Genomic DNA, 13,286 nt, shown 5'->3' with positions numbered 1-13,286 from the left:
GTGCATAAGGATGGAATCTTATATTTATGAGGTTGATCGGTGCATAAGGATGGAATCTTATATTTATGAGGTTGATCGGTGCATAAGGATGGAATACTATATATACGTTGCGGATCGGAGCATAAGGATGGAATCTTATATTTATAGTATTGATCGGTGCATAAGGGCGGTATCTTATATTCATGTTACCTACCGGTGCATAAGGTTGGTATTCTATGTTCAAGTTATTAATCGAAGGGTGTATAAAGGGGGGAAAATTATATCATTAACTTTTCTCTAAGGAAATCACATTATTTGTTACCGAATGGTACTTAAGGTTGGCGGGTTACGCTATATTATCGAACGGCGCCAAAGAGTGACATTATTTTTTGAGAGCGAATTAGCGCAGGAAGGATCATATACTCAATATCAAGATAAAACGCGAAAACATCTACTGCAAAACGGAAAATGATAGAGTCAGCAAACAAAGTTAGGAATTATACAACCATCAAAATAATTGTTCTATCCACCAAAGTGGTCCATTCAGAGTCTTAGTATTTAAAAGCTAACATCAAACTTCGGTAGGGGCGGGGTCGATGGTAGTGGCAGCAGGATCGGTAGGTGGATCTGTTGGAGTAGGTGTAGGATCAGCGGCGACTCCCATCTGGGTGGTAAGGTCCACCAATACCTTCATGAGGTCAAATTCTGGATGAGTAAGTGGAGTCTGGAAAAGGTAATGGCATTGACCGATCCCTTGTTCGAATCCCAATTGACGTTCTTGACAAATCTCATCTCCCATAGTGATGTTCTCAGCAGCCAGTTTGTCCCGTTCGGCGGTAATCAGGTCTCTCTGCTTAACCACTTCATCATGTTGAGAAGTCATTTTTTGTAGGCTAAGTTTCAAGTCATCCACCGAACGTTGGAGAGAAGATACCTTGCCCTGACTTTTCTTCAGCTTGTCTTCGGCAGCAGCGCGCTCATCTTCCAGCGTCTTTTGTAGTTCTTCGACGCGAACGGTCAGTGCAATGTTATCTTTCTTAGCTTTACTTAACTCATCAGCTGCATTTTCTAGCTCCACAACCAGCATGGGTTTGGTTGTCCCAGCAGTGTAGTTCAAACATACGCTTGCTCGGGCGATCAGTTCGTATGCCATGTTCAAGGATTCGATTGGTGTCATTCCTTTGAACGGCTTCTTTTCTTCGGCACTGAGATTAAATTGCAACCGATCGGACACGTGAACATTCGGATCTAACACGCTGGTCATCACAGGAGCATTGATTTTCCTTTTCTTGGTAGGAGAGGGTGATTTATCTTGGCCAGCCCTCCTCTTTGTTTTACCTTTCGAGGAGGTAGTTCCCTTGGGCTTGGGATCAGGAACGGGAACAGTAGAATCGGTTATTGTCTGGAGAGGATTTACTCGAAGAGGACTCTTAGCGCCGGTTCCTTCGATCGGGGTGGAGGGAGTTGAACTTCCCTCCTCTATTGTGCTAAGTCCTTTCTTGCGAGCCATCATCCTCAGGAAGGCTTGATGTCTTTCCATCCCTCCAAAGTACTCTGCATCATAAAAGCAAATTTAAGATAAGTCAATATCGACTTATATTAACGATCGGGAGAAAGATACTTACCCAGCACTTTTTCTTTAAGGTTATCAGTCCTAAGCAGTTCGATCAAATGACGACAAGGGGTCTTCCGAGGGAGTTGATCGATCTGGGTTATAATATCAAGTTCATCGTTGGTCATGTCATTTTTTGGCCATGAATCTATTCGACTGGGGAATTCGGTCCAGTATAGAGGAAATTTCGGACGGCCATCATTGAAAAAATATTTGGGCCGGCCGGAGGGCCTGAGAGCAATCTTGCAGAAATAGGCTTTAAATTCTTTGTATGAGGAGTTGAAGGTGGTAAATAATTGTTTATCCTTAGCAGGTAGCAAGGAAATCCAGGACCGGTTAAAATTGGGGAAGACACGAAAGAAGTATAAAAACGATTTAGGGGTAGGGGTCAGATCAAGTCCTTGGCACAGTATGTTAAAGGCCTGTATATAAGCCCAACCGTTCGGGTGCAATTGTGTGGGGCAGATGTTTAACTCTCGCAGAACGCCCATTTCGAAGTCAGAGAATGGAAGCTTAAAACCTAGGTCACGAAACAAGGTGGTATATACATAGAAAAAATCTAGATCGTACCCTTCGCGGCCATGACAAGCCCGTTCATTTGAACGGCACACTACAAAGGTATAGTCATCTACGTCGTCCAGATCAGCTAAAATATTTACCTTTTATAATAAATGCCTAATACTAGCGGTGGAAGCAAAATAAGGAATATAATGTTTAACTTCATGAGGGGCCCAATCGTATCCCTGGACGATCGGAGGGGCAATAATGGAAGTCCAGGCTCGCGAGTTGTCGTAGTGAAACTCTATGCCAGACGATGAGGACGAACTGGAAGGGGACGAACGGGACGAAGACGAGGCAGAGGATGCCACACCCTCGTTGTCGTACCCCCTTCCCTCGTCTAGGGACGCACGGGAAGAGTTAGGAGAGGAAGACATTACCTGGAAAGTATTGATCGGTGTACACGGGAACAAGATCGGGCAGGTCGAGGTCCTATACGCTGGTTAGGAGGAAATGAGGTGGAAAGTGACCCCCTATTTATAGCCGACAAAAACGGTTCCATTCTCTAATCTCCACCGTTGATGATGGTAAGATCGGAGGGCCAGGAGGAGCTGTCTTTTCGAATTCTCTGTTAACTGTCAGAGTATCGCATCTGCACCGTCGATTCCATGATCAATCGTAGGGTTCTCATCTCGCCACATTTTCATAATTTCTTTGCTTAAACCCCTTCGGCATATTCATGCCTCGGGGCTTGGGGGGCTTATGTAGTGTATGGAGGTAGCGCGAGTAAGAGGTGGATCGGGTGGAGGGAGAAAAGGATCGGGTGGAGGGAGAAAATGATCGGTAGGGGTCAGCTGGGGTGGAGGAAAGAGGAATCGGGAGGAGAACAGGTTGATTGGAAGGAGAAAGCGATCATTTGAATTGCGTAGGGAGTTAGCGGGGGTAAGAGGTAGATCGGGTGGAGGGAGAAACGGATCGGGAGGAGGGAGAAAGTGATCGGTAGGGATCAGTGGGGGTGGATGGCAGACGGCTTGAGAGAAGAAGGTGGTCAGAGGAAGTGGGGAAGACATGTGATACGTGGGGTAATGAGGTGTATAGTTGGATCGGGTGGAGAGAGAAATGGATCGGGTGGAGAGAGAAACGGATCAGGGGAAAAGGGAATGCACTAGGATAGGTACGTGGCAAAAGACGAGGATTCAGGGAGTTAATGTGTATATCGTAACGAATAGGATGATGGGAGCGAAGATCTCGGAAGTGAGGTGCGACAGTTACGCGAACCAGCGAGATACTCGGGATCACGAATCGGTGGTTACAGGTAATGGGCCGCCCAAAGGTAAAGTTGAGGCCTATAAATACAGGCGTTTGGAGAGAGGTAAGGGACTTTTGGATCTTTTTACTTGTAACTCTGAATTTAGCGGTGATTTGGCTGACTTGGGCGTTTGAGTGCTAACTTGCAGGTCACCACCCATTCAGGTGTTCAAGGAGAGGAGGTCGATCGGCTTGAGTCTTGTCTCGGGTCCATATCCGAAACACTTTTATATATATCTACATTTTTATTATATTAAAGTAATATATTTTTAAAAAAGTAATATAATTTTATTAGAACAGTTTTAAAAAATGTGATATTTATAGTTAGTGAAGAAAATACGGTGTTATTTTTAAGTAAAATTTTATTAAAGAAAAATTAGTTTTTATTTGTTTAAAAATTAAACTAATTAATTTAAAATGACAAAATAATAATTACAAAAACTGTCTTTTATTTTTAATGGTATAAGTTGGAGTTTAGGGTGAATAAATATGACTTTCACTAATACAGTGTGAATAATGATCATATAGATATGCTATTGGGAATTCCACGACCTGTAACTCCGGGTCCAGATGAGCGGAGCAAGAGTTCATAGGGAGGGACACCTGCACCACTTCTGTTTCTCAAACGGGTGTCTTTGTTTCTTGCATTTATTATTTCCTCAATTTCCTCCAGTTTAGCAGAGAATTTATTAAACAATTCGAGGATTTCATGATCATTGATCCAGTGATTGTGCAGAGGGTTAAGCTGACCCAAATACTCTTCATCAGGGGAATGAGTTGAAAGTGTGTCCTGAACAGCCATTACTTTGGTAGCTTGAAGTTGAGTAGGCAGTGATGACAGGAAAACAATTTGAGGATTTTGAATAAACTTCTCAAATTCAGGATCGTTCTCCTGTGGGATCAGTTTTCTCATTAGGGTAGGTCGGTTAGGAACGTATCCTCCAAAGGGGTATTGTCCAAAATTAATTGCTGCATGTTGGCCTGAAGCGACCCATATCATTGTTGTAAGTATACCAGATAGGTCCTGTTGGGTATCGAGTTTAGGCCACCAGGGTTCATTTTTTTTGTCACAGTGACCCTTTAACTTGATTTCACTCCACCATGCTTGGAGTTCAACATCAGATGTGACTGAATTTGAATCAGAGTAGAAGTGCCCAACATAAGATTCTACCCATTCTTTTATGGCGGACCATATCAAGAGTCCATCTGCAGCATAAGGGTAGTCTTCAATCACGAGTTTTACACCACAGGGCATTGAAGGGTCTTCTACTGCCATGCCCCTGAAAAAAAAAAAAAATAGGAGAGTATTATAAACGGATTGATAGGATACTAATAGGGAAATTTATCAAACAGGACCAATTTATTCATCTAACATATGTTTCATAGTTAAGAAGTCATACTTTAATCTATGACTATAGCTCTTCAATTTTTATTTTATAAGTCATGTAAATTCACAACTTTTTCTGTATTTTTACTTTATTTTACTTGTTATGTTTGTATGTATATTTTCATTTAATAATTTAAATGAAATGGACATGTTGATACAACATTTTTATTTTTAAATGTTTACGGAAAAAATTCGGTTATTAAATAAACATTTCATATCAATTGAATGACATGAGAAAATTATAAAAAAAAGTTAGTAAAGAAGGTTGTTCCTCAAGTATAATTAATGAGAAAATAAACATTACAATATATGACTTTCAGTAGTTATGCGTACAATTTTCTCCACTATGACCTTTGTTCTAACAAAAATAATATTAATGAATTGAGTTACCCATATCGATGTTAATACAGTAGTTGATCCTTTTTTATTGTTTAAATCACATAGGAAGGTCAGAAATGAAGTTTTAACCCATAGAAGTAGATCAATAATTCTTATTTTTAACCATATGAAACTGAACTTTCTAAGTTTTTCTAAGTTTTATAAATGATTTGTAGACAATAAATTGGGTCATCAAATAAGAGTTGTAAATGACAAGAGGAGAAAACAATAATAAGATGAGGAAAGGTAGTAAAAAAACTTGAAATTCTCTACAATCACACTACCAATCATTTAATTTAATTGTGTATAACATAGGTCATCAACCAAGTTGAAGAGTTACTATTTTCATAGGAAACTGGTACAGAAATACCAAATTTCATAGGACACTGAAACATTACAACACCATAAACAATATAAACACTATACCCTCCAAGTTACTGAGAGCTTGGTCTCTCCCTTTTCCAGATTTCTCTTCTATCCCATCCCTTTTTTCCTCTTACCCTTCCCTATTTTCTGTTGTCACTATAAGTGCCTAAAGACAGTTATGCTTGCCCTCTAATAAAACATTAAAATGGTTAAACAATTGTCAACAACTGCTATAATAAATGTCCTATTTACTGCAAAACCGTATTTCTTGTTTCTTCTCTTATAATGATTACTTATAAGAGGTCTAAACGGCTTTAGAACCTCATTCAATATTGAAAAGTGGGAGCATTGGACAGTCCAAAAGGCATGCCAACAAACTTATAATGTCCTTCAACAATTCTGAAAGCAGTCATATGAATGTTCTCTTCCTGCATCCGGATCTGATGGTAACCAGATCTTTAAATCAAACATGGAGAAAATCATGTCTTTGCCCAACTCTCCAGACACTCATCAATGATAGCAATAGGAAATTTATATAGTATAGTGATCTTGTTAAGAGTCCTATAATCAACACAAAATCATCAGCCCCGCCCCTTCTTTCTTCTTCACCACTATGATAAGACTAGGATAGGGACTAATACTAGGTTGAATTATAGCTGATTTAAGTATATCATCCACCAACCTTTTATTTTCATTCTTCTGGTACAAGTATGGTCAGGTGTTGGGAATTTGGGATCCATCCCTCAATAGTATCACATCTCGTGTTTCCTATATTGCATTAAATTTTGTGGCTCGTGAAAAACTGAAGTGTATTCTTCCAAAACTGATTCAATCCAAGCAGGATGAGGTGATGCCTTGGTCTTGGCTTGCGGCGAGTGATACTACACCAGGAAGCCTTGACCTTGATCACGAAGAGCCTTCAAGATGGAATTGAGAGAAGCCGCTGCTCTTCTCAGATCTGATTCTCCCTTCAACAAGTGAAATTCATCCATAATCGCGATCCTTAAAGTGAATTCCCTGAAATTGACTCTTACTTCTCCCAGTCCAAACAACCATGCCATTCCCAATGTCACATTAACGCCTCCCAGATCAAATACATAAAAGTCTTGTTGGATTTTAGGATCCTACACCTCCAACAATAATTGAGGGCAGATCCTTGCACATTGCAACTTGGTTTCCCAAATGTTGGAGAAGTTGCAACTGGTGTCAACAGTGGTGACTTGGTGTCATTGTGTAAGACATTACTTAGGTTGTTGCCACCCGTAGGAGGTGCAAAAGAAAATTCAATTAGATTTTTAGTTAAACCCCATTTTTCAACAAATACCTGATCATGCAAATGTTATAATTCAACATGCTCGTACACATGTTTCATTGCTCATTAGAGTTCATTAATTACATGTCAAATTATAGTTAGAGTTCAACTGTATTGGTGTGCCTTTACCGGACTCTAAATCATGAAGTTGACTCTAATTGAGCCAACATTGAAAGTTGCACGTTACTTTTGAAGTCATGGGCTTGAAATCAAATTGCATGCCTTTATTCAGCTATCAAGCATTTAACTGATAAAGATATAATTGTAGGTGTTGATTTTTCACTTGCCAAAAGGTTATTTTTAACAATTCATCTTATAGTTACATTTTCACTGTTTACTGCTCTATGAACTAATTGTTTTGTATGATAGGTGGTCTCCACACAAAGAAAAAACACACCTACCTACGTAGTTCACCTGTTACGTTACACGTTTAATCACTTAAAACCAAAGGAGGTCATTAATCAAATCATAATTGTAGTTTTTTCAAACACATGTTTTGTATTACTTTTGTTAGCTATAATTTCTCTTTCACTTTTTGTGAACTCTATAACATAAATGATGTGAAGCGGTTGATTCATGTTGATATTTCTCCTATTAGTCTAGCAATTGTTTCTCTCATGTGTTTTCATAATGGTATAGTTTCATCAAGCTGATCGGCAATTTGGCCTTCAATTTATTTCTACCAATCCATTAAACTTGGACCAACTTCATGAGAAAGACACGCCAAGAACACAGATATTGACCACAATATCATGAAAAGTAGGCAGCAATATGAAATTATCAACATAATCTTGTTCAAGAAAATGAGTTCCAAAAAAATTATCATTTGCATGTCAATGCACAATACATACAATACCACCAATATCAAACAATGATGGAAGTTCACTTTCTAATACACATTTAATAGTAATATTCTATCATACTCAATTAATGTTTGTTTTTACAACAGTATTTTGACATCACAAGAGCCTAAACAACCCCTATCGTAGCCTTTTCATCAACATGTTAGATCTTCTACAAAAATTCATAGATACCAACAACAATGTTAGTCAATCTAGTCTTTGATCATCTCTAACGTTCGGATATATAGACCTTCATCATAGTATGTCTGCTCAATCTCCATAACAAGTTCTCTACCCGTAATATTTTTCCATCCCATTCAAATATCTTTTTACAATCCACCAAATATTTTTGTCACTTCTACAATAACACCACTCTCAACATATAATCCAATACTATCCATGCATTGCTATCAACCTATATTGTCTTTGCAAAGGTCTGACAATGCAAGCGGGGAGGAAGAAAACAAAGACAATAGCAATGACAATACAAGTAAGGAGAATAAGAATAAAGACAGTGGCAATGACGAAGATGTTAATATACATGTAAATATACACGTGTTGCATTACAACATTAGAGACCTATTAAAGAAGAACCACATCAAAGACCTATATAATGACTAAAAAAATTATCAAAGACCTAAATTATAAACAAGAAAATCAACTTGTGGCACACGTTTTCAGAAATATATTTTCAGTTTCTCTTAGCATGTTATTATCTATATTGAATAGTATTTTGTATTTGTTTTATATGACTAACAACCTTCTTCACTCAGTGTTTTAATTTTCCCAAACTCTATCCAATCGATATCAAATTGTTATTTATCGCGTAAAATTCTTAAATAAACATCTAAAAAGATTTTGACCCTTTCATATGTCCAGTATCAACTAAAATAAATATATAAAAACAAAACAGCATAAATAAAATAAAACAAAAGAAAATAAGAAAAAAGATCGGGCACAAAAAAAAAAAAAAAAAAACTATAGTTGCACTTAGATGTACAATTTCAGTGAAACAAAAAACAAATGAAAGTCATTTTGTCAAGAATGACTTCGACAATGCTGAAATTAAGCATCTAAAATAACTTATTTGAGCATTACTTCTTCAATGAGAAGTCATTTATTGGAGTATGAGTTCTTTAATACAAAGTCATTTCTTCCAAGTATTAATTCATATGGATAATTTTGTTTTTTAAACATTTATCTATTTCTGTAAATTTCAAAATAAATTGAACCTCTTTGGTAAATTTGCCATACTAGTATGTTATGTCATATGACCAAAAATTAAAATGATAGCAAATTCGTGTTTCTAATAAGTATAAAATGACAACAAAGGAAGATTTAAAAGCGGGGATTAGCTTAAAATCAGTATTACCTCCGAATAAGATCTGCTGGCAGTGACTCCATATCAAATCGCCACAGGTTCTTGTAAGCTGCTGAACTAAGTTCCATGGCATACTTTCCTGGACTGAAAGAAGCTTCAATAATACCACCTCCGTTTATCAGATTTTGCCGAGCAAGCGCATTAATTTCTAATGTGTAGCGCATATGAGGATGTAACAGCTTGTAAATTGGATGCATGGAGCTTAGCTGTCTATGAGTTGCAATAATATATGGCTCCATGCATGCATGAGTCCTCAACCTGCACATACAAATGTCCACTGTATATTAGTCTTAGCCAAATGCACTATTTCTTCTGAAATAAGTCGTTCATGAATTTGAAGTCAATCTATATTTGCAAAATATAAACTAACTGATCGAGCTATTCATGCTATCATTTTCAACTTCCATGAAAAGTTGTCTTACCAATGATTTACTAGTTGGTGGACGCCAGCATCATTTGAGCTGACATGAGCTTTTGCCAACTTCCAAATCCAGTGTGTTGTGGCATCATGTCCTTGGGTGTAAACTCTTTTGTTTTGTGGGGAGGAGTGCATTTTAGGAAGTGAAAGCTCAATTGCTATAGGACGAAGAATGCCAGCCTTTGTATAGAAGAGAATTGTCCGAGAGGCATAAGCTTTCCTCCCAGGTAAAGAGTTCATCTTCTTGATGAAGGGCAAGAGCATGTCATGGTAATCAAGGATAAACAGTCTCTTTTCCTCAATAGCCTAATAATACAACATAATACAAAAATGATTGGTAGTACAGCTAACAAATTTCTTTTGGATAAACAGGTCAAGCTAAGTAGCAGCAGAAATATAGAGCAAACCTGTTCCAAGCTCATTCCACTAAGTTCTTGCTCTAGAAGTTCCTTTGTTATTGCAGATTCAGGAGGCCCATAGAGGGCAGGATCCAGATTGCTGCGGATGGGGAATTCCTGTGGAAGACACGGAGAACTGCTAAAGAAACCACAAAGAAAAACACCTGATACTCCTAGACAGGTAAAATTATTAAATAATTCAAGACAGCCATTATTTTGGATAATCTCGATTACAGGAAATAATTTATTAACTTTTTCTCATAAATTAAAATAGTCCGATTATATATGCAAGTAGAGACTAACCATAACCCTAAACATGTGATGATCTTGAATCCTACTATAATTTAGTCCTAGACATATAAAACTACCTTCAACAGCTCAATATTCACTGGATTGACCCCTGCTAAGGTCTGTCTTGCAAATTCGTTGTCCCGCAACCAAGAAAATTTATCCCCTGGAACCATACAAAGTGAAGAAGTTAAAATAAATGCCGTTTTCGGTGAAAACAACGTTGTGTTGCATTTTATGCACTAGCATACCTTTTATAACAGCAGGAATTTCATATTTCAACAAACTCTCTCCAGCACTCAGGACCTGTTTCATCATCTTGCCAACTAGGAGATTTTCCACTACCCCTTTGCTCTCTTCATCTCTCAACAGAACACCCTCAATATAAAGCTTGTCAATGTCGGAGAAGCACTTGAAAGGAATGTCTGAACTCGACAATGAGGCGGCAAGTGAGGGCAATAGATTGTGGAACAGAGCTTTCAACCTCCCAGCGGAGAAGGTGTTCTGCTTGATCTCCTCAAAAGTTTCATCCCGAGGTACATAAACCGGATGAGGCTTCTCAATTCTACTCTCAGACAGTGGATCTAATTGATTTGATTGGCACCCATTACACACCCCATCAGACATGCTATTTGTTCATTCATTCCAAAACCCAACACAAAAAGTAACCCATAAAAGAAAGCAAATTTTATGAAGTGTACCAGAGAGAGTGGGAGGTCTGCCAGTTCTACAACGACGAGGATAAGGCCTCTCGTGACCCCCAAGGACAGGCCGCGCAAGCTCCTCGTCCTTATCAGGGTTGCCCAAGTCATTATACGTATCATAATCATAGATTCTTTCATGCTGCTTTCTTATCCCGTGCTGGTTACCCCTTACGCTTAGCAAATCCTCATGGCGAAGATCTTTGATACCAGCTGGTGTTTGTGACGGTAAGTATGCCTGTCCCGTTAGAGTTCATAATTAGCGGTTACAGAAGAAATAGTTCAGCAGTCAAAACCCTCACGTGTTAATAAATTGGGTAGAGTTTTGGTTCTTGATCATCATGCAACAAATTTTCATTGTTTTAGACTTTGAAAAGAGGGTTCAGTGGTGACTCACTTGGTTATTGAATATGATTCTGCTTTCAGGGTTGTCATTTCGGGAATGAATCCAGGTGTTTGCTGGGAAGAAAACGGGTCCTCCACTGAAGCCATGAACGATGATCTCCACAAGGAAGAACTCTTTCCCGTGAAGATTAGTGATGAGAACTGCACCCGGGCATCCAAAGCCACTTGGGACGCTGAAATCAGCAGTGTACTCCACAATGTAAGACACGTTCGACGGTTTCGGTATCCACCCTTTCACGTAGGTTTGCACGCTTTTCCCAGAATTAGTAACTGAACAACGATAAAACATTCAAATAGCTGGAATCACAAAAAGACAATAGATAGTACCCACTTAAAGAGTAAATACAACTATGTCTCGTCTATGTTATTTATTACTTCATTTAGTTACAATGCTAAATATTAAATTTTTATTTCATTTTGTAAAGGGTGAAAAACAGTGAAATTACTTTTTAATTTAATTAATAATTTGCTATTAATTGTTTGCGAATTTAATTGATGTGATATCATATAACCATATATTGTAATATAGTTGACTTTTATAATAATTATTTTAAACATATATCCATTTTTAGGTTAGGAAATGTGACTCAAGCCTAAGGAAGAACTCAGAGAAGTACTGGTTAATATTCTCCTCACTTGAAAGATACAAGGGAGGTTTTGAACATATGTAAAAATGAAGACTGCCATCCTCTCCTCAAATTAGTCCCTTACTATATATATCTATTCAAAGACCCTTTCCACTTAATCAAGTATATTAAAAAAATAGTATCAATAGTAATGTCATGATATGCTAAATAAAATATTTGATCGCTGCTGGAAATATTAAAAAAATAAAAAGGTGTTTTGATCGCAGATCAACCGAGGTAGACCAAACAAGTTATCCCTTTTGGAGGCCTCTTGCTTTTCGTCGAACAAGACCACATGAAACCAAATCAAATAAAAAAAAGCTTGCAGCTGTTTTGCGAAAACCAGTACTCTAGTTTGTGCGACAAAAAGTTCAGGAAGCGAAGTAACTAATGATAGTAAAACGTCGATGTCGGTATTGAACTCGCGATCTATCACGACAACCTTAGAGACAAAAATTAATATTAAAAAAAAAAGTAAGAAGAAAGAGTTGAAGCTGAGAAACAGGAGAAAATAAGTAACCAGGGTCGATGTCGTGGCTAATGAGTTGAATCTTGATGCCTTGACCAACGCCGTTGACCAAGTACTCCCACTGATCCCCAAGCTTTTCACCGATCTTCTCCTTCATCTTCTTCTTTATTGTCACCACCGCTCTCACGTTTATCCCTTCGTCAACGCTGGAACTAGGCTCCATTGGCCCCTTCTTCTCCTTCATCTCTTTACTGTCCAACGAAGTCGTCGTCATCGTCTGGCTCTGGTCTCCACCGCCGACAGTCGCTTGGACCTGCAAGCTCCGGCGCGCTGAGGGCGGGAAGTGGGTGCTCCGGAGGCGGTTGAGAGCGACTTGTGGCGGAGATGGGCGGAGGGAGAAGTTTGAGTTGAGGGGCGTGAGCGGCAACATTGTGTGGACTGACCAATCGGAGATGGCCGTATGTATCCTCCTGCAACCCACTCTACACAGAAATGAGAGATGCTACACTCTACCTTTCTTTTTTAAGTTTAAGTCTTTTTTTTTTTAATAATTATTTATTTAATTTTGATTTAAAAGTTTTAAAATCATATTAATTATTCCTTTTAATTATAAAACTACTTTAATCTTTAATTAATTTAAATATGTATTTATTGTGTGAGTAAACAAATAAAATAAAAAAATTAATCATTTTACCATAATTGAACTTTTTTCGTAAATCATAAATAATAAATAATAAAGAATGAGAAAAAGTATAATATAATAACTTATCAATAATGATCACTTCTTTCTGTTCTCAAATGACTTCATATTTATTTTTACTGCTAATTGTATTAATTATTGCCTATCTTTTACCTAAATCATTGCAAATATCTCTTTGACATTAATTGATATTTTTCATTCACGTTTTTTTTATGGTA

The 13,286-nt window shown here is 37.9% G+C and overlaps 1 protein-coding gene across 1 annotated transcript; it reads right to left on the bottom strand.

Moving 5' to 3' along the window:
• Positions 1 to 3,826: 3,826 nt before the first annotated feature.
• Positions 3,827 to 12,880, bottom strand: LOC106768893 (lipoxygenase 6, chloroplastic). The gene is made up of 9 exons (XM_014654268.2): positions 12,420 to 12,880; positions 11,266 to 11,543; positions 10,869 to 11,106; positions 10,419 to 10,751; positions 10,248 to 10,333; positions 9,889 to 9,996; positions 9,486 to 9,787; positions 9,055 to 9,321; positions 3,827 to 4,677 (listed from the first exon to the last, which is right to left on the bottom strand). Exons 1-9 carry the CDS (start codon positions 12,796 to 12,798, stop codon positions 3,918 to 3,920), a joined length of 2,751 nt encoding a protein of 916 aa, XP_014509754.1. The 5' UTR covers positions 12,799 to 12,880; the 3' UTR covers positions 3,827 to 3,917.
• Between the last annotated feature and the right edge of the window lie 406 nt (positions 12,881 to 13,286).

This window comes from Vigna radiata, chromosome 7 (assembly GCF_000741045.1).
Source record: "Vigna radiata var. radiata cultivar VC1973A chromosome 7, Vradiata_ver6, whole genome shotgun sequence".
Classification (NCBI taxonomy): domain Eukaryota; kingdom Viridiplantae; phylum Streptophyta; class Magnoliopsida; order Fabales; family Fabaceae; genus Vigna; species Vigna radiata.
This window is presented reverse-complemented; position numbering and strand designations above follow the sequence as displayed.